Here is a 27,469-nt window from a genome sequence, read left to right as displayed (position 1 = left end):
TACATCGTTACCTTTTTTGAACGGTAAATTTATTGACATTTCAAGGGACAAGTCAACGTAGGGTCTTTGAAATGTCTGGTGATCAACGACTACAGTCGTCGATTAACTTTTAAAATTCTTATTATCAGCTTCTTTTTTTAACCTAGAATTCGTAGGTTTAACCACTACGGACTTATAATCTTGCAATATCATGAATATGTCAGTTTACAAACAGCGACAGCATCAGCCGACGTAGATTTACAATAATCAAGATTGATCCCATTTAGGCCTGCTACAGTCAAGGTTAAGTCTCTATCGTGTTCATGGTGTCAAATTAAAACCCATCCATTCATGGCAAATGAGAATGCCCCGTTAACTCAGAGTCGGAATTTTATTCCGGTTTCATAATGAGTTACGCAGGTCACCTCCACAGTCGTTTGGTGGGCTATTCAGCTCTGGGACTATTCGCCCCATAGACGAGTGTACAGAAGTGTTTCTCGCTTCTGTACACTCGTCTATGGGGCGAATAGTCCCAGAGCTGAATAGCCCATCAAGAGACTGTGGTCACCTCTCAAGTCGACTCTGCCTTTTTGAAGTGGCATTTCGTAATTTTCTTGCTGTGCACAGCTATATCACCTGTATCATATCGACTCTACATCTCACCAACTTCACATCTACCTCAGCTTATTACGTAATCTTTGTTCATCCCTATCTTCGCAAACCACACTGGGTTTGTGTCTAATATACCTATCATAACTACGCGTGAACTCCACCCTCTAGCTTATCTTATGATTTCTGCATTGTTCTGCGCGGACTGCACTGGACTCGCGATGGTGTTATTGGCGAAGGCTCTGACACAAAATTACAAATTACATAAACTGAAGGGATTCATTTTCATATCAATTCACACGTGTAAACTGCAAATTAACATAACTACTTCCGCAGTCTCTCATTGAACATCAAAATGCGTAAATTCACGATCATATTACTTACTGACACCTCTTCCAGTTCTGCTTTATAGTAACCTAAAAGGTGTTTAGAAATTCCTCATTAATTAAAAAAATCCAATCTTGGCCTAACGTGATAGGCCTACTGTCTTGTCAAACCATCTGTCTCCCTAGCAAAATTCTCAATGGCTTTGATTTTAAAAAGTGCCAAGAGATTTGGAATTACTATCCGAGGAACTTCTGAGGTCAAAGTCCAAGGTCGACTTTAGGATGAGGCGTGGCGTGTGATCCTGTATACAGGGCACGTTATGAAACTACCAGAGGAGGGGTGTTGATGCCTAAATGAAGAGCTGTTGGTATCTATCCTAAACCTGAATGTCAAACAAAATTAATCCATATTATGAATTCCACAAGATCACTCCATTACACAAGTCATTGAATAGAAATATACCTCGACGGACTCCCTTCGACAGTATTGCCGAGAGACCGACCAACAACGTTCTTACAATGGCTTCCCTTGGTCGTGCCGTCGTGATTTTGCTCTTTTCCCTCTCCGTCGTGGCTTGTCAGTCTGACGACCAGTTTTCCTACCCAGTCTTTAACGATCCCGACCGGGATGCACTCTTCTTGAAGAGTTTCCCGAAAGATTTCATCTGGGGGAGTGCAACATCTGCCTACCAAATCGAAGGCGGCTGGGATGCAGACGGTAAAGGCCCCAGTATTTGGGATACATTCACCCATAATTACATGGGGGATTCAACTGGCGACGTTGCATGCGACAGTTACAATAAGTATCAGGACGATGTAGACATACTGAAAGCCCTCGGAGTGTCACATTACCGTTTCTCTGTTTCATGGCCGCGTATCTTACCTGACGGGACCATCGGTAATATCAATCAACCAGGTATTGACTACTACAACAAACTGTTGGACAGTTTGATAGAAGCAAATATCGAACCAATGATAACACTTTACCACTGGGATCTGCCCCAAGCATTGCAAGATATCGGTGGCTGGGAAAACGATGATTTGGCGGACATTTTCAAAGACTATGCAGATCTCTGTTTTAAGGAGTTCGGACCAAGAGTCAAATACTGGGTGACTTTCAACGAACCGTACGTAGTCACCTGGTTGGGTTACGGGATAGGAGTATTCGCTCCGGGAATCTACGACCCTGGCTACGCTCCCTACCGAGCTGCTCACACCATCATCAAGGCACACGCTAAAGCTTACAATGTCTACCAAGAGAAATACAAGTCGCAAGGTGGTTTAATTTCAATTGTCCTGAGCACGGACTGGGGCGAACCAGAGAATCCTGACGATCCGGAAGATGTAGCGGCTGCCGACACCTACATCCAGTTCACAGCGGGATGGTAAGTATCACCAATGCCCCCTCTCGCCCTATGATTCGATATGCATTATTCGCGGTTTAAGGCACAAAAAGGACAACCATTCACAGCACTTGCGAGTAGATATAACATTATTATATCACATAGCTTATAAATTTCAAGCACTATGACACTAATAGCGTATATCGTAAGTTAGACCTGGCCCAACTTCTAGTACTGAGCTGCTCGAGATCTGTCAAGACGGTTAAACTTTGCTGCTGTCATGTCAAAATGAGTTGTGACAAGAAGTTCCTGCACACCAAAATAATTAACCACATGACTTTCGTTCTTTTGTTGGTCAACATTCATATTTGACACGTTCTACGCAATATCATTTATATGAAGTTGAAAACCAGCGATAAAAGCTGCAATGATCGCACCTTAATTGACGCAATATGGAAGTTCAGACAAAGATAACTGAAACGATGTACTATCCAATCTATAGGTTTTCTTTCAGTAGTCTTAACAATAACATAAATGTTGATTCTTTCTTAAAATGAACAAGATAAGTTCTGTCATTTCGAGACCCAGGAAATCAGGCATCATTTTCCCCTTGCAGGTACGCCCATCCGATTTTCATAAACGGCGACTACCCGGATGTAATGAAATGGCAAGTGGGTAACAAGAGTTTGGCTCAGAACTTGACACAGTCTCGATTGCCTGAATTTACCGAAGAGGAGAAAAACTACATCAAAGGCACGGCAGACTACTTTGGTTTGAATCAGTACACGACGAGCATCTGTACTCATCACGTCAACGAAGGCTCCGATCCGAATTACGAAGCGGACCAGGTAAACACTCAGAAATTATACACGTTTCTTGGCCTCCCTTTTGACTTTCGGACAGGTGTAAATATCTTGCTTGAGAAAACTTCCCTCGGTGACCTTTAGAAACAAGCTCGCGCATTGTCTCCGGTAGCTCGGTCTAATCAGAACATGTCACGGAAACGTGATTTGTATAGATGGCACATCGTTATCTATTGTGTAACAGTAGTGACTCTGGGGTGTATACCAATGCAGTGTGTTCATATTGTTTTTGAAGGCACGCGATTTGTGTCCTGGCTTATGAAGTTTTGATAAATTATATTTAATCCGGTTCGTTATAAATTGTATTAAAGGCATGCATGCAAATCAGTGTATCTGAACATTGCTCCGTATATCGGTATTTGCGTGAATTTTGATCACGCGTAAAGGGACTGATGGAGTTGATAATCTTAAAATGCTCGCTGAACTTCAATGATTAACGAAACGCCAGTGGCCTTGTACGTGATATGAGGCATGTGTTGTGGCATGTGGTAGATGTTACTCACAGGCAGCCATTTTCATACCGTGTAGGCGGTACCAACATTTCATTGTACAAAATAGTTTGATGCGGTCAACTTCCAAACATTATAGGTAGCTTTTCTTTGCTTGAAAATAAATGATAAAGTCACAGCGAATATAGCCATGTGTATGGAAATGCATCTCGTCTGTCTATTTGTGGCCACACACTCCCGTAGGCCTTACGGGAATTCACGACCAGAATTGTCTGACATTTTCATTAAAAGTGAACGGCCATGGAGTAACTTCGATTTCGATATGGCCAAGAGTTGCACAGCGCTGACAAAATGACTCCGAGGGGAAGCCACCGGCCATCATAGCTTGTATACGTAAAAAAACACTGTTCAAAAAGTCCCCAGAAAATCGAATCATGCGCAACCGAAGACCTAACGTTTTTAAATCACACCCTATAGACCACTTCTTCAAGTTTAAATTCTGGAAATATTGATTGCATAAATGCATATGCCAAAGAGACAGCAAAGAAGCGTACGAAACATGTGAATATTGTGACTCCCCCACCCACTGAGTAGCCATAAATCATGTGCACCTGATCCGTATTTCCATTTTTATTTTTCATCTCATCTTTCCCCAGGACGTTGTAAGATACCAGAAAGATTGGTGGCCCACGTCGGGTTCCAGTTGGCTGCGACCGGTACCATGGGGGTTACGACGGCTACTGAACTGGTTGAAGGACGAGTACAATAACCCTATCATCATGGTAACAGAGAATGGAGTCTCCACTCAAGACATCAGCGAGTTGAACGACACTAGTAGAATCACATTCTACGAGGCTTACCTGTCGGAAACTTTGAAAGGTATGTGTAGAGCAACTAGATTTCGTCTGTTGCTCCCCTTGAGGTACAATTTCGGATGGATGGCACACACCGGCTGCAGTCAACTTTACTCAAAGACAAGTTTCCTTTAATATCTGTGGGCAAGTCAGGTTCCAGATCTCTGTAGTTGAATTTCTCGAATATAAAGCTTTCGGTTATTCAGAAAGCTCAAAATGTACCAATTGATAGGATATAACATGTTCCATCCACTGATATATAACTTTTACCCCTCCCTTTCCTTCTTCACCCCTTTTCCCTGCCCCGTTTGTCTCTGCCTCTTTCTCTATCTTTGTTTCAGTTTGTCTGCCTATCCCCTCTCTCCCTCCTCTGTTTCCTGTCTGTCTGTCTCTGCATCCTACTGTCTGTCTCTGTCTGTCTGTCTGTCTGCCTGCCTGTGTCTGTCCCTGACTCTCTGTCTCTCTCGCTCTCTCTCTCTCTCTCTCTCTCTCTCTCTCTCTCTCTCTCTCTCTCTCTCTCTCTCTCTCTCTCTGCATCCTATTCCGAGTAAATGATCAACTTCATACAATACTCTTTTTTCTTCCAGCCATACAATTAGACGGAGTGAATGTCCAGGGTTACTTTGCTTGGTCGTTGATGGACAACTTCGAATGGACATCCGCCTATTCACAAAGATTTGGACTGCACTACGTTGACTTCGATGACGATGATCGCCCTCGAACTCCAAAGGAGTCTACCAAATTTTACAGTGATATGATACGAAACAACGGATTCGTCGACGTCAGCGGAACAACACGCATGTCTGTTTCATACTTTGCAGTTTTCGGTGTTCTCATGTCAGTGTTGTTGCGTGGACTTGAACTTTGAATCTTTGTGTAATAGTAACTTAATATTCTTTACAAGGCGAAAGTTTGTTAGTATTAGTAAGTTTCACTGTATGATTAATTTCGTCCCTCAGTTTAACAGAAATTACAAAAAATTCGATAATATGCTTGTATATTTTCTATTTAGATTTACTTGTGTTTACTTTTAACCTGTGACATTGAACTTCTATGGTCCCTATAGAGGGACCGTGCAAACAAACCCCCGAGTATTTTTTTTTCTCAGCATGTGTATATGAACGATTTCAAGGCAATAAACATTTTGAAAAACGAGGAAGTAGTGAATTATCATTTTGCATTAACTTATACTGGAATAATAGTCTTGAAAAGTTGAAAACTGTATAGAACGACTAAGGACAAATTTATTTTCTCTTAGAAGAACATTTTCATGTTAACGTAATTCAGTTGAAATTGAGTTGTTGGAATTTAGGTAGTATGCTCATCGACAGTGAAAGACTTGCTGAAACTTTCCTAAATGAAACTTTCAACCAGTCTCTTACCAAATCAACAATAAAAATCGGAGGTAAAAGTTTGGAACTAGCGAAACAAATTACAAAACATTTTGCGATATTTGAAATTCAAAATGGCCGCCATCCCTGTGTTTACTCTAGTGGTAAAAATTCACTTTTGGATTTTCGAAAAACTAAGGAGTTAAGGTTTTCCTTTCTCCAAAAGCTTTAAAATGAGCCCCCACAAGTGGTAGATCAGAAAAGAATTGTAGAAATCCGAATATCTGTCCCCGAGGCACGTTCTACCTTAAGATGCATATGGAGTCACATGACATTCAGCTTTTGACATTAGGGAGCGTTCAGTTATTATGGCCGGGGGTGGGCCGGCAAAATCCAGGGGGGGGGGGTTACCTCAAATTTGAAAACTGCAAAGGGGGGGGGGTCATGTATTTTTCAAACAGCTCAAAGGGGGGGTCACTTAATTTTCATAAGTATCCGTTCCGTCAAAAAGCAGTTTCAGTGTTCAGAAATATTCTGGGAGATAAAATGATTTGTTGCATGATTTCATTCTCTGAAGTTATTCACCTGTAAATCTGGACAAAAGTATAATTATCTGTCACATGAACATCTTGACTTGACAACTCTGCGGCTTGTCTTATTGTAAATCAAGATCACTGCACTGAGGGCGATGAACAATTCCTATTACTTACATATTAGAGATATAGCAAGTTTTGTTAGGGAAATTATTTAACAGTTAATACCTGTTCGAGACTACTAGTACCATGAAAAGTTAAATAATACTTTTAGGTGAAATTCCAATATCATAATTGTTGTCCACATCTGAACTTTTAAATACCCTATTTGAATCAAGTACATTTGTATCAATTATAAAACACCTATAAAAGCACAAATTAATTTAGTTTAGCATTGTAAAAAAATTATTCTTAGTTTTCTCATAGACTCCAATGTATAGTGAATCAACATTTCGGTGAAATTCCAAAATCCAATTTCTTGCACACATATCTTTAACCATCCTAGGCTACCTAAGTACTTTCAAATGAATTATCAAATGTCTATAAATACACAGATTTTGATAGTTTTGTATTGGAAAAAAATTATTCATTTTCCTCATAGACTCCCATGTACAGTGAATCTACATTTTGGTATAATTCCAAAATCCAATGTCTTGCGAACTCATCCATTTTTTACCACCCTAATCTAATCAAGTACATTGATATCAATAATCAAGAGTACATAAATACATGGGTTTACCTATTTTTGTATTGGAAAAAAATTATTCATACTTTCCTCATAGACTCCCATGTAAAGTGGATGAACATTTTCAGTGAAGTTCCATAATCAGATTTCTTGTACACATAATATGCACCTTTAACCATCATATTCTAATCAAGTAAAATTATGTTAATTATTGAACATCTGTATATGCACAAGTATACCAAGTTTTTCATTTGAAAAAAAATTATTCACAATTTTATCATTGACTCCCATGTATAGTGGATGAACATTTTGGTGAAATTCTAAGGTCAAACTTTTTGTCCACATGCCAGTTGTAACAACCCTATTTCATTTAAGTACATGTATGTAAATTATCAAATATCTATAAATGCATAGATATAGTTTTGCATTGAAAAAGTATTACATAGATTTCTCATACATGTATGAGAAAATATATGTATACCATGTATGGTGAATCAACATTATCAACAGCTGATTTTTAATTAAATCCAAATATCAAAATTTTGTACACACACGCTTGCGCAAAAATATTGCGATCCACCAGTACTTTCTGTCCAACCCCTTTGAGGGGTAATTTCAAAATTATACCAGTTGCAAGTCAGAAGGGGAAATCTGAGAATTAACACCTTTTGCGTTTTGTAAGGAAGGTCATTTGAAAAAATCTAAGCTCTTTTTTTGGGGGGGGGATTCTATTGCTCCATACCCCGAGGTGTTTGTGTGTGCAGCTTTACTCAAGCAATGTGTGTGTGTGTGTGTGTGTGTGGGGGGGGGGGGTTCATGAAATTTTTGTCATCTTGAAAGGGGGGGTCATCAATTTTTTGGTACAATGGGTAGGGGGGTTCACTTATTTTGACTGATGCGCAGGAAGAATTTGCCGGCCCATCCCCGGCCATAATAACTGAACGCTCCCTTAGAGTATCTTTAGTAAACGCAAAGTGTCAACATCAATCCTGCGCAATTCAGTCGTTTAACTGACGATGGGACGAACTCAATGAGGAGAAATGCGTCATGTAATCCGAGAAAGAAAACGCATGATAGAAAGGTAAATTACATGTCAGTCTCCAACAGCTGCCCAGGTTTGGCACGTGACATCGCCCTGGCCTCGCTCTGTCAATGGGAGGAAAACGTATTATAAGACATAAAAATACCTTAAAATTGCCAAGTTTGTAATCGAATGAAATCCACTAGCTGTTTATTCAAGTAACATAAGACATTGAGTTGATGTACATTAGAATACCATTAACTAGTTTTTCCACGATCGAACCATTCTCTTCTGCAACCAGCAGAGACAGTCAGCTCCGAACACCATCACCATTTTGAATATGCCCATGTAGAGCAGTGAAATGTACTTAATAGCCGCTAGCCGTTGAGAGCGCTCTTTTTTATTTTCCCGTCAACGCTTCATATGATAATAGGTTCGATCGTTATGTGGAAAAATCGGTATCACCCAAAAAGGCGCCCTCAATCGGATTGCAAAGTTGTCTATTGATCTTGAAGTTTTCTGTAAGCTTGGTTATCGTGCTGCTATGGTGTAAAAATCATTCATCCATGTGTTAGCTCCACTTGTGGCTTATACGAAGTACAGGGTTGTTTGGTGTTGTGGATCGCGAGTTTGAGACTCGTGCTCATTTCTCATGTTTCTCCTCTGCAGAGAGGTCAAACTTGGGAGATGAAGGGACAGCGATCCACCCGTGTAAGGTGGTTTGCTCGTCCTGCGTTGACCTCTCTCGAAAACGTTATATTCTTGGTGAAGTAACTCTTATCCAACGTAAATAAACAAGGATGTTGTTCAACGAGAAAGCTTCTGCAACCAGAAAAGGTACTTCAGTGAATGGATGTGTTAGAAATCTTGTCACACCACTACTCTATACGGTAATAAGTTTTGTTTGCAAACAGTGAATGAATGCATGTACAAAACCTTCATAATTCATGTAACACTTGAAGAAACAGAGTTGTCAAGTTCAACACTTTTTTACTCTTCGACAATTGAATTTATATGTTTAACACGATTGGAACGTTTTTAGAATAATTGGATAGTGAACTAGTGTCGGTTTAATCTGCCAATGTAAGCCCATCTGCTTTTCATTAAACATTGCACTTGCATTTATGAGTAATTTGGAACATTCAGCTACAGGGCACCTAATGCTTTTGAGAAATTTGAAAAATATAATGATCAAATTCTCCCAAATTAGTTCCAATCGTATTGTTTGTATATATTTGAAAAGTATAATGGAAGTTGGTAGACAGCGGCACTCAGAGAATACATTTTACCATATCAGTTCAGTCTGGAAACTACGAGTATTTTCTCTCATTACCATAAAGACAGTCAAAAGCCGACTCGGTGGTCCAAACTAAGGCGCTGCTATGGGAAAGCCACTGAGGCTGGCGTTCTCAATATTTGCTTCTATTTTGTACTTTTACCAAAATCAAACCACCAACACCAATCGCAGAACGCCTTGCCGTGACGCCGATATAAACAGTCTTAAGTATATATGTGATATCTAGTTCAGATGCAGCAGAATAAATAAGACAAGAATGTGTCGCCAAACCTGAAAAATTCACTGAACGTTTACCCGACGAATATTCACTGTAATTTATTCCAAGATAAAGCGAACAGTTCTGCCTTGACTCTTCAAATGGAAGACTAACACTATCAGTGATGTCGCTGTGACACACAGTGTGATACAACAATACGTTACCTCACGATGACTGACACTATCAGTGATGTCGCTGTGACACACAGTGTGATACCAACAATACGTTACCTCACGATGACTGACACTATCAGTGATGTCGCTGTGACACACAGTGTGATACCAACAATACGTTACCTCACGATGACTAACACTATCAGTGATGTCGCTGTGACACAGTGTGATACCAACAATACGTTACCTCACGATGACTAACACTATCAGTGATGTCGCTGTGACACACAGTGTGATACCAACAATACGTTACCTCACGATGACTGACACTATCAGTGATGTCGCTGTGACACACAGTGTGATACCAACAATACGTTACCTCACGATGACTGACACTATCAGTGATGTCGCTGTGACACACAGTGTGATACCAACAATACGTTACCTCACGATATCAGTGATGTCGCTGTGACACACAGTGTGATACCAACAATACGTTACCTCACGATGACTGACACTATCAGTGATGTCGCTGTGACACACAGTGTGATACCAACAATACGTTACCTCACGATGACTAACACTATCAGTGATGTCGCTGTGACACACAGTGTGATACCAACAATACGTTACCTCACGATGACTAACACTATATCAGTGATGTCGCTGTGACACACAGTGTGATACCAACAATACGTTACCTCACGATGACTGACACTATCAGTGATGTCGCTGTGACACACAGTGTGATACCAACAATACGTTACCTCACGATGACTAACACTATATCAGTGATGTCGCTGTGACACACAGTGTGATACCAACAATACGTTACCTCACGATATCAGTGATGTCGCTGTGACACACAGTGTGATACCAACAATACGTTACCTCACGATGACTGACACTATCAGTGATGTCGCTGTGACACACAGTGTGATACCAACAATACGTTACTTCACGATATCAGTGATGTCGCTGTGACACACAGTGTGATACCAACAATACGTTACCTCACAATGACCCCTACTATTCATTCCTGCAACCCACAGCGCAGAACATACAGGTATCATTGCGTTTATGATGATTAATTAAAATGTCGAAATATGAGAAATCAGCAAAACAATAGTACTGAGCCATAATCTACATCATTGTCATAAGTTCCACAGTGACAAACTTGATATGGCAAACACAAACAACACAGCACAGATAGACATCAAACAAGTGCCGGTGCACACAACAAAATCAAATCCGTGGAAGAAAAATATATGGACCTCCGGTAAAGACAACCGAGAAGTAATGTAAGGTATTTCGAAAATGGTAAGCACATTCTGCCCCGCATGGCAATCGCTATATATCAATCTGTATGTCAAAACAGGAAGTCTTAATCTACAGACAAAATGTCACTGATGCCATTAGTGATTATTTGTTTAAGTGATACATCATACTTATTTATCAGTTCATGGTACCTGCGAAAAAGCCTTTTAATGTAGAGACAAGCCTTTTCTTGAGTGACCTTGATTAACAAACTTGCAAGAGAGATTGCTGTGTCTCTCCATAAAATCACCATAAAGGTACTAAAACATGGCTTTTGTCGGATTGTTTTTCAATAAACTTTTGAAAACTATGAAAATTCGTGCTGCTCATCAAGAATCAGGGACTGGACAGACATTACGAGGGGGAGGGCCGGTGTTTTTCAGAATGATGCTGTGCAAATCATAGTGACCCTGCAAGAGTAAAATTCCAAAATCTAATTTCTTGTGTACATTTGCACTCGTTAGCATTATTCTAATCAGTTACATTTATGTCAATTGTCCAACTTCAACTGCTTAGATATAGCAAATTTTATATTGGAAAAAATGTTCATAGTTTTCTCATGGACTACCTTATATAATGGATCCACATTTTCTCTGAAATACCCAATTCAAATATCTTGTACACATATGCACTTGCAACCATCCTATGTAAATTGTCCAACGCCTATAAATGCACAGATATTGCTAGTTTTATATTGAAAAAAAGATATTCATAATTTTCACATAGACTTCCGTGTATGGTGGATCCACATTTTCTTTGACATTCCAAAATAAAATTTCTTGTACACTTATGCACTTTGAACCATTCTATTCTGGTCAAGTGCACTAAAAGTATTCTTTGAAAGTTCAAAGGTCAATTGAGAAATTAGATGTAAATTAAGACATTATTGAATGGAATGTCATACACAGGGGGAGGGTCACTGTTTTTTGCGCATGGATATTGGGGAGGGTTACTGTTTTTACGCAAACGCTTTTGAAGGGTCACTATTTTTCACGCAGCGTCATTTTGAAAAACACCACCCCCCTGTAATTTCTGTCAAGTCCCTTACCTGTATCTTTTCACCATGAAACTAGAACTTCTAGCCAACAGCCTATTTCCTGCGACTGTTCTGAAAAGCTACCAGAAGGGGTGTTGGTTTATAATGGAACAGCTGTCATAAACTTTCTCAAAACCAAACGCCAGATATGGGAAACCGTCGTTATCAGTCTGAAAACGTTTATTGTCCCGTTTAACATCGTAAGATACACTCATTGAAGGAACCCACGGCATTTGCAACAATGGCTTCTTCCTTCAGTCGCGTCTTGTCGTTCTTCATTCTCCACTTAAGCTTATATCTGGTTTTTTGTCAAGCGGACAACGAATACCCCTACCCGGTCTTTAACGATCCCGACCGAGACGCTGTTCTCGTGGATAGTTTTCCAGAGAATTTCATCTGGGGAAGCGCCACGTCTGCCTACCAAATCGAAGGCGGCTGGGACGCAGACGGCAAAGGCCCAAGTATTTGGGATACTTTTTCGCACGAAAAGATGGATCACAACGGTGACGTTGCATGCGATAGTTACAACAAGTACCAAGACGATGTGGATATGTTGAAATCCCTCGGGGTGTCACACTATCGTTTCTCGCTCTCCTGGCCGCGTATCTTACCTGACGGGACCATCGGCAATATCAATCAACCAGGTATTGACTACTACAACAAACTGTTGGACAGTTTGATAGAAGCAAATATCGAACCAATGATAACACTTTACCACTGGGATCTGCCCCAAGCATTGCAAGATATCGGTGGCTGGGAAAACGACGATTTGGCGGACATTTTCAAAGATTACGCAGATCTTTGTTTTAAGGAGTTTGGGCCGAGGGTCAAATACTGGGCGACTTTCAACGAACCATATGTGGTCACCTGGTTAGGTTATGGTATAGCAGTATTCGCTCCGGGAATCGACAACCCTGGCTACGCTCCCTATCGAGCCGCTCATACAATCATCAAAGCACACGCTAAAGCTTACAACATCTACCAAGAGAAATACAAGGCGTCCCAAGGTGGTTTAATCGCTATTGTGGTAAGCACGGACTGGGGCGAACCAGATAACCCCGATGATCCAGCCGATGTTGCGGCTGCCGATACATACATGCAGTTCACTGCAGGGTGGTAAGTATATCTTATTCCTGATGCCCCTCCCCCTTCCATAATTCAAATCGCGCTTTAAGCCCAGAATTCCAGGTACCTCTACAAATCAAATCTGACCAAAGTTGCACAAACCTTTCCTTATCCAACCTAAGGAGATGGTACACCACCCAAATATCGACTTCCACAATTTCGGTCGAAACTGAAAGACTTAAAGTATTGCTCAAATTTAAAACTTGTCCTACGGAAAATTTCAACCGTTATTTTTCAAAATGAAGAATAAAAATCGGGGCCACTGTGCAAATCATGGTACCAGAGAAACGAATTACAAATAAGATTTACCGAAATTTGAAATTCAAAGTGGCCGCCATCCCCGTGTTATCTCCATGGGAAAAATAAATTTTCGATTTTCAATTTTCATAAAGTAAGACGGTGAAAACTTACTTGACTTCAAAATGAGGCCTCCCCCAAGCGACAGACAAGAAAACTATTGTAAAAATCCGATATTCTGAATCTGTCCCCACGGCGCATTCTGCTGCAAAGTAAAAACCTGACGTCATCTCTGTAAAGACACCCATGGTCGGCTAATATCCCCAGATTTTAGGTTGGTCTACATGATATGATAGAGAATGAGCGTTCTATGAATACAACCTCTACCCTGCATGATTAGGGTCAATTTCCCATTTTAGAATCAATACATCAGAAAGAGGACTTTCTGCCAAATCTACCAAATGATTGTTCACCTACTTAAGTGATCAATGCGCACAGATTTCTCAGTTATGATACTTTTATTCAGGCATAAAAACAATAGTCATTCTCACGGTATACACCCAGAGCTGTAGACTAAAGACAGCCGCCCAAACCAATTTATATTGAAAGCATCTACCTAGAGGCCGAAATTCTGAATTGGTCGCTTGCCCCGAGGAACACGCGGTTCGTACGTGCGACACTACTCGTTCAGCACTGTGTACACAGGTGACAGTGTGTCGAGATATTATGCCAGTATACAGGCAATAGAAAGGGCTCGAATAATCTTCAAAAGTAGTTTGCAAGATCAACCTGATAAGCATTTTATTTTGTTTAGTTTACCCTAGCTAGCAAACATATTTCATGCCCTTATGTGATTGATGTTCTCATTGGCGTTGGGCCAATTCAGTGAGAAGTGAACGCCCGTAATTGTTTTATAGATGAAACGTGTTCTGACAACTTTCTTGCTGTGTCATTGGCTGATAATGCAGGGATGGACTGACTTTACGATATTGTTAAGTTAACTAAATGTAGTTGTTTTACCAAGAGCCATAGCACGAAAACTTGACGAATTCAAACTGAACATTTGTTTGTGTGGAGGTCTTCGATCTACACAATTAAAAGTTCCAAGTAGATTGGCAGCCCAATTAAAATAGATTGCGTTTACACTCACAAACGTACAAAATGACCCTTTCTAAATAATAAAACATGAATATTTTCCAGAATGACTCGGCTATTTTACCATTCGTTCTTCTTTCATCTCACAGGTACGCCCATCCGATTTTCATAAACGGCGACTACCCAGACATAATGAAATGGCAAGTTGGTAACAAGAGTTTGGCTCAGAACTTGACACAGTCTCGATTGCCTGAGTTTACTGAAGAAGAGAAAAACTACATCAAAGGCACGGCAGATTTTTTCGCTTTGAACCAGTATACGACAACCGTGTGTGCCCACCATGTCAATGAGGGCTCCGAACCACACTATGAACTAGACCAGGTAATGGTTGTTGACATAGTCCCCGTTTCTTTGTTTGGCTCGCAGCCATTGTTTGCGTGTTTTACCACAAAAAAAAATGTTACATCAAGGTCAATTGTGGTTCTGGTGAAAGAGTGAAATTTTCAGTCAATAAACAGCAAATCACGCGACTTCAAAATCAGAACGCCATCTAACGTTGAAATAGATGTTCGTCTTATTTTATGGAGATTGCTAGTAATTCGAAAGTGTATGAACATGAAAATTAATGAAAGTATATTACATGAAATGGTCTTTTGGAGATGATTTTGATCTTCGTGTATCACTTCTGAGCCAGCATTATGCTACAGCAGTCGGAGATAGAAAGTTTGAGTTAGTTTTGAAGTTAAGTTGTTTTGCAAACATTTACATATTTATGGATGAAGATAGAACGCTGTGCAATATGTTACGGTTACTCTACCCCTATGCTGCGTATGCAGACTGCACTCACCACCTAAGAATATTTCATCTCATTAACGCATACCCGTGCACATCATCCCTGCGTTACCATGGTAGTACTAGCTGCCCAATCACTGTTGTGTCTCTGCACATTTCATAATTATGTCAATTGCATGTTCCAGGACATTGAGAGACACCAGAAAGATAATTGGCCCACATCAGGATCAGAGTGGCTGCGGCCAGTACCATGGGGTCTAAGACGACTGCTAAACTGGCTGAAGAAAGAATACAACGACCCTATGATTATGATAACTGAAAATGGAGTCTCCACTCCAGACACCAGCGATTTAAACGACGAAAGTCGGATAGCCTTCTACAAGGCCTACTTATCGGAAACCTTGAAAGGTATGGATGCAATGAAACAACCATTCATTTACTCTGCCTCTTCAGAAGAATATGTGCCAATGCCAATGTCTCAAATTAAATTAGAATACGTGTACTTCTTGCGATTTTACCTAATGACAATTTTTGTTCAATATTTGTTCCATACGTGAAGTTTCTCGGCTTGTCCTGGGGTTAATTTCTGAACGAATACACGGAACTCATCTTCCCGACATGCAGCGCTGTAATATATATTTGGCGAGCATTGTCATAGCTGACAAATGAACAAGACATGCAACGACTGAGTGTACATCAATGTTCCGCACACACGTATATAAAGGTTAATTTGATAATCAACGTACCAGACAATGCAAACTGTGACACTTTTGGGAGTATGCCAAATATACTACAATAGTCGAGAAAAGAAATACACACTCTCTCTCTCTCTCTCTCTCTCTCTCTCTCTCTCTCTCTCTCTCTCTCTCTCTCTCTCTCTCTCTCTCTCTCTCTCACACACACACACACACACAGTAATATACTCACAGCGCCGTTGCTTCTTTTCTTTCAGCCATAAAATTGGACGGGGTGAATGTTCAGGGTTACTTTGCTTGGTCTCTGATGGACAACTTTGAATGGACATCTGCGTATACACAACGATTTGGATTACACTACGTTGACTTTGAAGACGATGATCGCCCCCGAACTCCCAAAGCATCTGTTAAGTTTTACGCTGATATGATACGAAGCAATGGATTCGTGAGCGGGGCCACACATTTATCTTGTTCTCGCTTGGCCTTTCTTGGTACTCTTGTGTTGATTTTTGTTGCATGGCCCAAAACTTTGAAACAGCTGTTTGATTGTTGATATACCGAGACTTATGAGGTCATTTCATCACTGCTGACTTTGTAATTGTAACCAATTAATGGTCTGTTCGCAATTTTGATAATTATTTTGTACCAAGTTTAAAATTGAGGGACATTTTCTTCTATTATATCTTTCGTTCATTTTTGTCTACCTGAAGCGTAAATATCAAAGTTTCAGGCTACAGGAAATGAGTCTGTTGCGAAGTCTGTTTAAAAGTTTTACGGGGAAAAATCTTTGAGACAGACGATGGCCAAAAATTTGCGATAGACTTTTTTAAAAAGTAGACATATTTGCTTATCTGTCTCGATGAAGATATTGACTCTCCTTACATGACATTATTTCGTAGTTTGTTAGTGAAATGACGACAATGGTCTTCATGAAGATTTTATCCTTAATAGTCATATATCAAAGAAGCTGAAGTTTATTGTCGTACAAAGCAGATTTACCAGGCGAGGTTATTCAAGTAGGAATGTATTTACAATAACAAATTTATAGGTACAGTTCGGTGGTATATTTCTATGGAAACGCGAGAAGACAAGGCAGATGTCATGTTTCCGTTCTCGTGTAAATATTTGCCTTAGTTCGTAAGGTTAGTTAGGAGGGAAAAATCACAAAGTTAAACAGGAGTATGCATTTTTAGTTTGTAGGGGAATGTGCATATTTGATTTGAGGTCGAGTTTTTTCTGCGATGTACATGATGAAAGAATTGTGATAAGGTGCCAAGATTATTACGCATACATTAAAATAAAGTTCACATACTGTAGTATGCAACATAGCAAGAATTTGACCATATCTGAGGTCTATGATGTGACCTACTGATATAGATGTATACATAGGTCCCTATACATGGTAATATAAATACACGCATGCTAATTTCGTGTCACGCTTCTCGTGCGTGTTCCGATAGAACACAGCTTCTGCTAGGATAAGCTCACGCTGATAATCGGTCTGAGTGATCATATCACCTGATGATTGAAATATAGACCTTACTGAGAGATTTTTAAAAAGTTCATCTTGTAGCATCGCTCCCTGTACAGCTGCACTGGACAGGAAGATGCCTCGCTCGCGGGGCAGGGCTGTATAATTATAGGGCTACAGAGGAAGGGTTCAGTACGGTCCTTCTTCCAGCGACGGACTTCCAGTCCACAGCTATAGCTACGATTTCCCTATATAGCATTGGTGGCCATTTCATTTCAAATATCGGTGAATTGAATTGAATTTACTTCTTAAATTGTGAAGGAAAGTGGATTAAAGTTTCGTCGAGCACGGAAAGATAAAATGCTTCAAACTGTCATTTTTGGATGTATGTTACCTTTGTAACTTGTAAGAAGTCACTCCACTTTCTCGGGGAGCGTCATGAAACTTTGTTTTCATCTCGCGGGCCTGTTGCGAACAATTGCACCCGAAAAAACCCCTGAAGATTATTAAGCAAATTGCACTCACAAAGGAATGGATACAACCTCGGCGGTACAGTGATAAGTTGATTAATGGCTATTGCAAATGGAGGACAATCTTATCAATATGATATTACTGACAGAGTTATCGTATCTCCTAGATTTGTGATGACATATAGCTTTATATTTGGCGTTGTTTTTTACTGTTTTAAAGGTAATCGCCCTTTCTCAGTCAAAGTTTTTTTTTCACGAGAAGTGCCAGCATCCATAAATTACCGCCTGTCCAAATATGTCAGTGCAGGTGAAAGGGTAAGGTGACACGACAGGTCGCTTTCTCGTTTCTCAATACAGCATTTGCCGTTGTTGACTTTTTCCATATCTCAAAAAATATCGACAATGAAGTCGAAATCAGATATCTAAAGTTAGGGCTGATCACAAAATTACTCTATATCATATATGTGATTTGTCGTTCTGGACGGAATGTCAGTACGTTTCTTTTTTACATCCATGGTGTTTTCACTTACAGGGCTATGTATATAAAGGCCGTGTATGCATGCATGCATGCATGCACGGCCTTGCACGGGGTCTAATTCCCTAGAATTATGGACTATTTAAGACAAATCCAAATACTGTGGCATTGAAATCGATTGTTAACAGATACCACAGTCTCTCTAACCACACAGACGCTGCCATCAAACACGCTTTTCAGCGAAACGCGATGACCTTCTTTGAGGCACATCTAGGAGAGAAGTATTTCGGTGATGATGTCGCATTAAAAGAGTCCGTTTCGACCAATATTCACTGTATGCTCAGTCATCCTATGTTAATTTCCATGTGATTTTTGTTACTGAATCTTAATCCTATGAACAGTATGGTCTGTATGATATTTTGGACTGTAAATCTCTAAAATATACAACACTAGCAGTGTTTAAGACTTCACAATGACGTCACTGAATATACACATGTTCCTAAAGTTGCCAGAACGCTTTTCTAAAATGGGTACAATGGTTTCTGTCCCTCACTGCTTCTTTTCTTCACGTGCTTCTAGTTTCTAAACCTAAATTTCATCGCTTCAAAATTATGCAAATGACGAGAGTAAGTATTGTGACAAGACCGTGAAGGGCTCGATAAGTTTGATTTTATTTCTAACGTGTATAAAAAATGACAACGATTCAGGGAATTTAAATATATACTGAAATGAACACCGGACCCTCGTCACAAAAAGTTGACGTGGCCATCTGAAGGTTGGATCCTCAGCACAAGAGTCATCATGGGATGCCACTTCAATGAGTACACAACAGCTGTAACTTTAGAGAATATTTTAATTTTTGTTCTAGAAAAACGAGCATATTCACTTCTTCTTCGCAAAATGTGTTGAAATACAAGGTATTGGCCTTGCAAACAAAACGCATTGTTTACAATTAAAAAGTAATTGAAAGTTCAGGGAAAATTCAACACAGTGCAGGTTACAACCACATTAAGAATTACATGTAAGGGTGATGTTGAAAATAATAAACTTTCATCGTTCTGTTCTTGTAAGATAGCATTCTCGGTCACCCTTGCTAAATATGATAATGATAAATTCCAACAATATTTACATGACATCTCTGTCTATGCCCAAATGCTGTCTTGCAAAACTACGTAAGACCCGATAACTATCGAAATGGCACTTGGAGTTTAAAATTTCTTTCGGTGAGACATCAAATTTTACATGCTCCGAAATATTGAGGGTGATATATAGTTTGTTTGCATGCATACAAAAAGTTCCCATGATTCTATCAGATTCACAATTTATTAAATTAACAAAGCGACCTGAACAGACTTGAAAACAGTGTCAACAGAAGAAGTGACGTCGAAATGACTGCAACGCAGCTACTACCCACGACGTATCCGTTATCCTTGACGAGCGAGGAGTAGAACAAGGCGGAGTTCTTCGGCTGACGTGGTCGGTCGTCGTCGGTGAAATCGACGTAATGCATACCGAATCGTTCGCTGTATCCTGCACCCCACTCAAAGTTGTCCATGAGAGACCAGGCTGCGTAACCTCGGCAGTTTGCTCCATCGATCTTCACAGCTAAAATTTGAATATATGAAAACAAATGCAGCTTATCAAACGTCAGGTATTTTACGATATAGCCGAAGCTATGCCGATAATTTGATCTGATAGCTAGGCATGCAGGTCTTATCTCTGTAGAGATATGGCTTTACGCATAAGCATAACTGTCAGCCACACATGTCACACCCAACGTTATTGTTTACTTATGAATTATGATGACAAATGGTTGCTCTGTATTTGGTACGTTGTTTGTTCAGATGGTGCGCTTTCAGGGGTGACAATGGTATTTCTGATAGAAGTATAGAAGACAGCTTTACAAATTGTTGCCAAAGGTCAGTACCGAAATCACTTGGTTCAGAGCAACCCCTCTGTCTGTTCAAAGTCAGATAAGAATTCACTGTGAGCCAATGGACACATTGCAGAATCGATGTAAGAAAAAAACCATGCATTTGAAAGGGAGGCGGTCGTCGGAACTGCGCGTGTGCGACTTTCTTGTTTACAAACAATGAATTTCATGCATGATATCTAGATGCATCATGTAAACATAACTGTAACATTTAAATTTTACGACATTTATTGTTAAAAAACGTGTTTTAACTTTCATCAATCGCCAACGTACACTAGAAACACTGTCAACACTAGTTGTAGGTGTCCCTGGCAACCTCTGAGCAGAGTTCCGACGACCACTTTCCTTCAAGGTTTTTAGCAGGTTTTATTAAATGGATGCCAGTCAAAGGGCGGTCTCTCTGGTCACCTAGATGCAGTATAACTGTAACGGGTTATTTCAAATAAAATACGACTTCTCTGATTGGACAAGACAAAAGGTTATCTGAGTGTTAAGCCGCATTAGTAGACACAGCAATAAACATCGACAGTAAATTAAAGTAAGAATTGAAGTCCCAGCACTATTTTTTTTGTCTGAGTGGGCAAGACAGACATTTAGCAGACACAGCGATTGCCCACTCAAGTAAGTAAGTAAGTGTTAGAATAAAATACGAATTGATGTTTCATAAACTCCTCTACTTTCTCGACAGGTCAAAAGGGTTGACTGTTTTGGCCATGTCGGCAGACATAACTGTAAACACTCGAATAGGTAAGAATGTTAAATGCGACTCGTTCAAACATTCCTCGCTGGAACTTTGAACCATCCTATTACCAAATAAAAAAATAAATATCAGGGGTCACCGTGCAAAGTTCGAAATTCAAACTCGAAAAACAAATCATATTCCCTCCCTCTCGGCCCACAATGGACGAAGCAAACTTGGTTATGCCAGGAACTTTGCAGATGTAGAAAACAGCTGAGGCTACGATAATGGATATTCAGAAACATTATCAGTAATAATGGCGGGGGGGGGGGGGGTCACAAAATTCACTATTGACAAAGCTATGATATAATTACCGTTATTTGAAATTCAAGATGATTGCCCTCACTGTGTAAACTTGGGAAATTTTCGGAAAAATAAAACGGTGAAATTTTTTCTTACTGCAATATCTTGACAATGAGCACCAAGAAAAGTATTGGAAAAATTTGAGACTCCGATTATCCCATCCATGAGGTACATTCATTCTGCCTTATTATATTAATCAAGTCAGGTTTCTTCTTTCCAAAATTTAAACTAATCATCAGATCAAAATAAAAACGATGATCTCAACAATTGCTATGACCTTAGATTTACACGATATTATCAGTCCGATTGGGAAGAGCATTTGTTTGGACTCCAAACTGCATTTACCAAACGGGTGCTATATGTTAATGTTTGCCTGACTGATATGGTTATGAAGCTTCTCGATTACGATGACGCAACGCTAGCGGTCAAGGACAGCTAAAACTGCTAAAATGCGCCTCGGGGATAGATATTTGAAATCTCAAACTTTTTACGGTACTGGTTTGGTAGTGCCACCCGTGGAAGTTCAATTAAGCTAATGGAGTAAATACAGCTTTCACCAGCTTATTTTTGTGAAAAAATCGAAAATGTAAGATTTCGCAACAGCGTTAACACAGGAATGGCGGCCACTTTGAATTTCAAGAGCCGGTACACATATTGGGTATTGTAAAAGCTGTTTCTCTCGAGCCATATTTTGCATTGCGACCCCTGATTTTTGTTGTTGACGTAGGAAGATGTTGTTTAAAGTTTCCTTAGGAAAAGCTTGAGCAAAAGTTTAAGCCGTTCTATTTCGAACCACGTACTACCTTAAAGGGTGGTGGTCGTTGGAACGGCGCTCAAAGGTCGCTAGGGACCCCTACGACCGATATAAACTCTGTATCCGAGCAACGTTGGCGATTTTTGAAAGTTAAAACATGTTTGTCTTGATGTACGTTTTAAAATTTAAAAGTTGCAGCTATTTTGACATGATGCATCTATATATAGTGCACGAAATACAATGTTTGTAACCAAGAAAGTTGCACATGCGCCGTTCCGACGACCACCGCCCTTTAAATGAACAAGTCAGCAACAGATACGTAGGCTTGAAATAAAATAGAAGTTTGCCTGCTTCAAGTATAAGTAACACTTGTCTGATTCGTCCAAGTTCATTAGGAAACAAATAGACAAAACTGCTTGTGTTCAAGGTGCAGTAAAATAGGGAAACAACATCTTTCATAGGACGGTTGCACAGAGAGAATCAATATCGCTTTTTGTTTTGTCATTATTTCATAATGGTTGTGTTTGCACTTACCCTTCAGTACTTCATTGATGTAAGACTTGTAGAATTTAATTCTGCTTTCATCATTCAGTTCAAAGACATCTTTCGTTGACACACCGTTCTCTGTGACATAGCTCTCGATTCCGTCGTACTCTTTGTCGATCCAGATCAAAATTTGTCGGATCCCCCAGGGTACGGGCTTCAGCCAATCCGAGCCCGATGACGGCCACTCTTCTTCTTTCCAAGTAGGGATATTCGCGTCTTTGCCCCAGCTCGGTGGAGTGCTGTAGTCAACGCTGTCGGCATTGACAACATAGTTTGAACTGTAGTGATTCAAACCAAAGAAATCCCCCGTTTTGGCGATGTAAGCTTTCTCTTCCTCGGTGAATTCTGGCAACCGTGACTTGGGGTAACCTTGCTGGGCGCTAATGTTGGCGATTCTAGTCTTCATGATTTCTGGGTAGTCGCCGTTTTTGTAAATTGGGTGCGCAAACCAGCCCAGGTTGAACTGCATGGCTTGATCGGACGCTGCGACGTGGTCGGGATTGCTTCTGTTGTGCGGCTCATTCCAGTCGGAGTTCAACGTGATGCCCACTTCGCCCTCCTGGGTGCTTCTGTATTCTTCATCGTAAATGTGCCAAGCTCTTGCGTGTGACTTGATGAGATTGTGGGTGACGATGTACGGAGTTGTCCCTGATTCTTGTACGCCAGGTGCGAACACGCCGCTTTCGTAACCGAGCAATGATATGATCCACGGTTCGTTGAAAGTAAGCCAGAATTTCACTCTGTCGCCGAACCTTTCGAAGCAAAGAGATGCGTAGTTGGCGAAGTCCTCCACGATGTCTTCGCTCATCCATCCTCCGTAGCTGTCGTGAAGTGCTTGAGGTAGATCCCAGTGGTACAAAGTAACCATAGGCTGGATACCGTTTGCTATTAGTTCATCGATCAGATTGTTGTAGTATTGTATGCCAAGCTCGTTGATATTGTCTATGGTGCCGTTTGGCAAAACCCGTGACCAAGCGATGGAAAACCTGTAATATTTCAAACCTAAGTTCTTCATCATAGCAACGTCCTCTTTGTATTTATGGTAACTGTCGCAGGCAACATCACCTGTCTCGTCGTTATGGACATTGCCACCTTCGTGAGTCCAGGTGTCCCAGATACTCGGTCCTTTGCCGTCTTCGTTCCAGGCTCCTTCGATCTGGTAAGCTGAAGTCGCAGAGCTCCAGATGAAACCCTCTGGGAATGTGTCGTAGTAAAGTGCGTCTCTCTCCGGATCGTTGAAGACATCGTCGTATACGAACTCCGGGTCTGATGCGGAAGAGACGGCAAGGAGCAGGATGAAGCATAACGTCTTAGCCAACAGCGACGCCATGGTGCTTGACACACAACCAGTTGTCTTGTATCGCGATTTCTCGATTCAATGAGTTAAAGTTAGTGGTAGGAGATACTTATCACTTCTTGTATATCAAACTGTTGACACATTTTCATGCTGTTCCATTTGCCGTGTAACCCCCCCCTTTGTGGGCAAGCTGTGGACAATATATATATATATATATATATATATATATATATATATATATATATATATATATATATATATATATATACATAAATATATATATATATATAATATATCGTTAAATACTGTTATAGCTTCTGCTTTAATTTATCTTTCATAACTTTACTTAAACTCACATGGAACAACACAGGAACAGCAAGAGAAAAGATTGAGCATTTTTATTTTTATATAGCGTTGCTAACATAATAAAAACAAATATAAAGTCGAATAAATTGTGGCATCTGTAGGATTGCTAGAAAGGTTTGTTTCAATAACCATTTTGACATTTAACCATACTTATTCAGGCTTTTCATTGACATTTAACCATACTTATTCAGGCTTTTCATTAGAAGCTAGCAGCTGGAGAAATGACACAAGAAGGTCTCAGGTTTTTTCATTCCTGCATATTCTTTGGTCTTCAATCTATGGCAAACTGAGAACTGTTTTTCACAAAATGTACTGTCATCGTTTGGTTTTTGAATATTGTGACTCAAACACTGATCATGCAAAAATAAAAGAATTATAAAATATCAGTGTTCAATGTCATTTTCAAACAATTTTACTGAGTGCAAAAGAAATTGAGACACCTATCAGATTACATCATTACACACATCAATTTATCAAAATTTTCGATGCGAGAGGGGGGACATCCCCCTTTCGTGCTCTCCCCTTTGGGTGTTATAACAGTTTTACTTGGTAAAAAGGCAAATTAAAAACACCTCTTAGATTGCACCAGACTTCACCATTCACTATAGGGAAAAATTGCGAGACTAGAGCGAAAAATGACGCTTTCTCGCAATCAGTGAGAATCTGTTCTTATTCTCACCGCTGTCGGTGAGAAAATTTTAATCTCAACTTGAGATTGGTGAGAAATGCACTCCTTGGCGAGAATCAAGTGTGAGAACAAATTCTCACTGGTGAGAATGGAAATTATCACCAAGTACAGTGAGAATTGAAATTCACTGGCGAGAATCACCAAGACTCCCCATTCATTCTGATTCATTCTGATTCTCGCCAATGAATGGGGAGTCTTGATGATTCTCGCCACTAGAGTGAATTTCAATGCTCACTGTACTTGGTGAGAATTTCCATTCTCACTGGTGAGAATTTGTTCTCACACTTGATTCTCGCCAAGGAGTGCATTTCTCACCAATCTCCAGAAGAGATAAAAATTTTCTCACTGACAGTGGTGAGAATAAGAATAGATTCTCACTGATTGCGAGAAAGCGTCATTTTCTCGCTCTAGTCTCACAATTTTTCCCTATAGTGATTGCACACATCAATTTCTCAAAATTTTCCACGCAGGCATGGGGATACCACTGTCTGTCACTTTCCCCCTCAGCCTGTCGCGTGTTCTCCCCCTGCCCAGTCAGATATCCTAGTGAAACCCCTGTCATGATACCCATCCAAAGTAAACAATACTATATGGTTGTATACTGGTTATAGCGTGATCTTTTCTTGCCACTTTGAATTTCATTTTGTTGGTTTCACCTTTTTTCAACAGCCATGAGATAACCGATGATAAGGGTACATCAGAATTTGAAAGGTCTTTACTATTGCTGTATTTTTGTAAATTTTACAAATACATGTATTGGTATTTAACTTTTCTAAATGGTCAGTCAACATTTCTGAGTTAGACAGGGGGTGACTCAAATTTAACATGGCTGGCAAGGGGGTTACTTGAAATTTCGGAGTTTCCAATGAAATTCCTCCGATCCCCAGGCTGTAAATAACCACGTCTCCCGTATGTTTCAGTGGCAGTATCACAGTCGAGCTTCAAATACTTCTCTGCATAACAAAGACGAGAATGGCGAGGGAAAGCCCTACAGGCAAAATAGTCTATATGTCGGTTATAGGCAATTTACCAGTAATAGGTCCGTAAATGTCATAAATAACAACGGTAAAATCACGCCATCACTAGTTATACCGTACACACAACAACAACAACAACAACAACACGATTTCTCTAAGCCAGTCAGGATCTCATCAAGCTGCCTGTGAACATAGATAAGCCAAACAGCCAGTGTGACAAGCAAGGTGTTGGTACTGCGGATCTTATATCTGCATGTGGCGGTCTGCTACGTGTAGACATCAAATCAATTGTAAATTGGTCCATACTCAGCACCTGCTTTGCACGACACGATAACCAACAGACTGTAAAAGCTGCAGGTGGACGTTCTTCAATTAAAATATTAAAATGAAAATTTTACCAGAAATGTATCATATTTGCATTAAAATATAGAAGGACTGTCGACTCTAACGTACTTGAGGCACAAATCCGCCAATTTTATTATACGCTGTATTATGTTTAAGAACCTCGAAAACCATACTTTTCATCAGTCATGAAGTTTTAACAATGATAAAATGATTGACTTTTGCCCTTTTCGATGCCCTTTATATGACTAGCCGACAGACATCAAGTCTCCATCGCCTGATTCTAAACAGACGACTTATATCACGCAGGGTAAAATATCATGACACCGACATCACATTAGTGTTTGCTGTCACATTTTATGATAACTGGACACAGTTTTCTGTACGGCATTTAGAAGGAGACTTTTCATTTGACTTTTAGCTCAGGGTAGCTCAGAATCTTGACGTTTGCTCGCAAAAGACCACACCGGGAGACTTTCGGTCTGAGACCATTGGTGGATACTAACACCTAGATAGATTTAATATGGAAAAGAATGAAATCGTCGAATGCTACACGTGATTTGCAGTTTGCTTTGTTGCATCCTCATTTCACTTTCATTTGTCAGTTTCAGATAACTGCAAGGTGTGCCGGTGATAAGTACGAGCAATTGAAACAGACTGATGAGACTTCGATGTCTCTCGTAATGTGTGAGAGTTCAGCGCACTTTCAGTGAAATTTGCGACCACCGACTGACAGATTCGGGTCAGCACGAGGTGTGTCCTGTGAACTCAGCACCTGTAGCACGACTTCTAAGCGTGAAAAACTTGTTATTTATGTCCCATCGTGACGGTCCTCCCAAGAAGATAATTTACGATGAGAATGATAAATCAATGGCTATGTTGGAAGACTCTCACAAGAACTGCGTCAGGTGCCTGGCCGAGGCAGTACAGTCGATGGGAAAATGATACACTGCAAATGACAGCAAAAATTCATCACATTCTTTGATATATTGTCTATTTTAAAGGAAATAATTTTAAGACAGTCCTCGCATCGAAGTGAAAGACAAACTTAAATCCTTCCACTATTCCCTTTCAATATCAAGAATAAACTTCAGAGATCACCGTGCAAAATTTTGGAACTAGATAAACAAATTACCCAATATTTTTTACAGA

General features: G+C 40.1%; 2 protein-coding genes across 2 annotated transcripts; one reads left to right on the top strand and one right to left on the bottom strand.

Annotated features, from left to right (window-relative positions):
* The first annotated feature begins 1,243 nt into the window (after positions 1-1,243).
* Positions 1,244-17,274, top strand: LOC139149297 (lactase/phlorizin hydrolase-like). The gene is made up of 9 exons (XM_070720955.1): positions 1,244-2,299; positions 2,874-3,105; positions 4,226-4,448; positions 5,011-5,198; positions 8,368-8,383; positions 12,372-13,128; positions 14,619-14,850; positions 15,447-15,669; positions 16,214-17,274. Exons 1-9 carry the CDS (start codon positions 1,302-1,304, stop codon positions 16,507-16,509), a joined length of 3,165 nt encoding a protein of 1,054 aa, XP_070577056.1. The 5' UTR covers positions 1,244-1,301; the 3' UTR covers positions 16,510-17,274.
* A 1,729-nt stretch (positions 17,275-19,003) lies between these two features.
* On the bottom strand, positions 19,004-24,037 carry LOC139149290 (cytosolic beta-glucosidase-like). The gene is made up of 2 exons (XM_070720948.1): positions 22,636-24,037; positions 19,004-19,977 (listed from the first exon to the last, which is right to left on the bottom strand). The coding sequence occupies exons 1-2, from the start codon at positions 23,975-23,977 to the stop codon at positions 19,703-19,705; spliced, it is 1,617 nt and encodes a 538-aa protein (XP_070577049.1). The 5' UTR covers positions 23,978-24,037; the 3' UTR covers positions 19,004-19,702.
* Between the last annotated feature and the right edge of the window lie 3,432 nt (positions 24,038-27,469).

The sequence above is a fragment of the Ptychodera flava genome, chromosome 14 (genome assembly GCF_041260155.1).
Source record: "Ptychodera flava strain L36383 chromosome 14, AS_Pfla_20210202, whole genome shotgun sequence".
NCBI classification, from domain to species: Eukaryota; Metazoa; Hemichordata; class Enteropneusta; family Ptychoderidae; genus Ptychodera; species Ptychodera flava.
Note: the sequence above shows the minus strand (reverse complement) of the source record. Positions and strands in the feature narration are given on the sequence as shown.

Excerpts from the sequence above, each read along its gene's own strand:
- LOC139149297 (XM_070720955.1), top strand. The coding sequence starts at position 1,302 with ATGTCAAACAAAATTAATCCATATTATGAATTCCACAAGATCACTCCA. Across the intron at positions 3,106-4,225 it reads CGAATTACGAAGCGGACCAG|GACGTTGTAAGATACCAGAA; the intron begins GTAAACACTCAG and ends ATCTTTCCCCAG. Across the intron at positions 14,851-15,446 it reads CACACTATGAACTAGACCAG|GACATTGAGAGACACCAGAA; the intron begins GTAATGGTTGTT and ends TGCATGTTCCAG.
- LOC139149290 (XM_070720948.1), bottom strand. The coding sequence starts at position 23,977 with ATGGCGTCGCTGTTGGCTAAGACGTTATGCTTCATCCTGCTCCTTGCC. Across the intron at positions 19,978-22,635 it reads CATCAATGAAGTACTGAAGG|CTGTGAAGATCGATGGAGCA; the intron begins GTAAGTGCAAAC and ends TTCAAATTTTAG.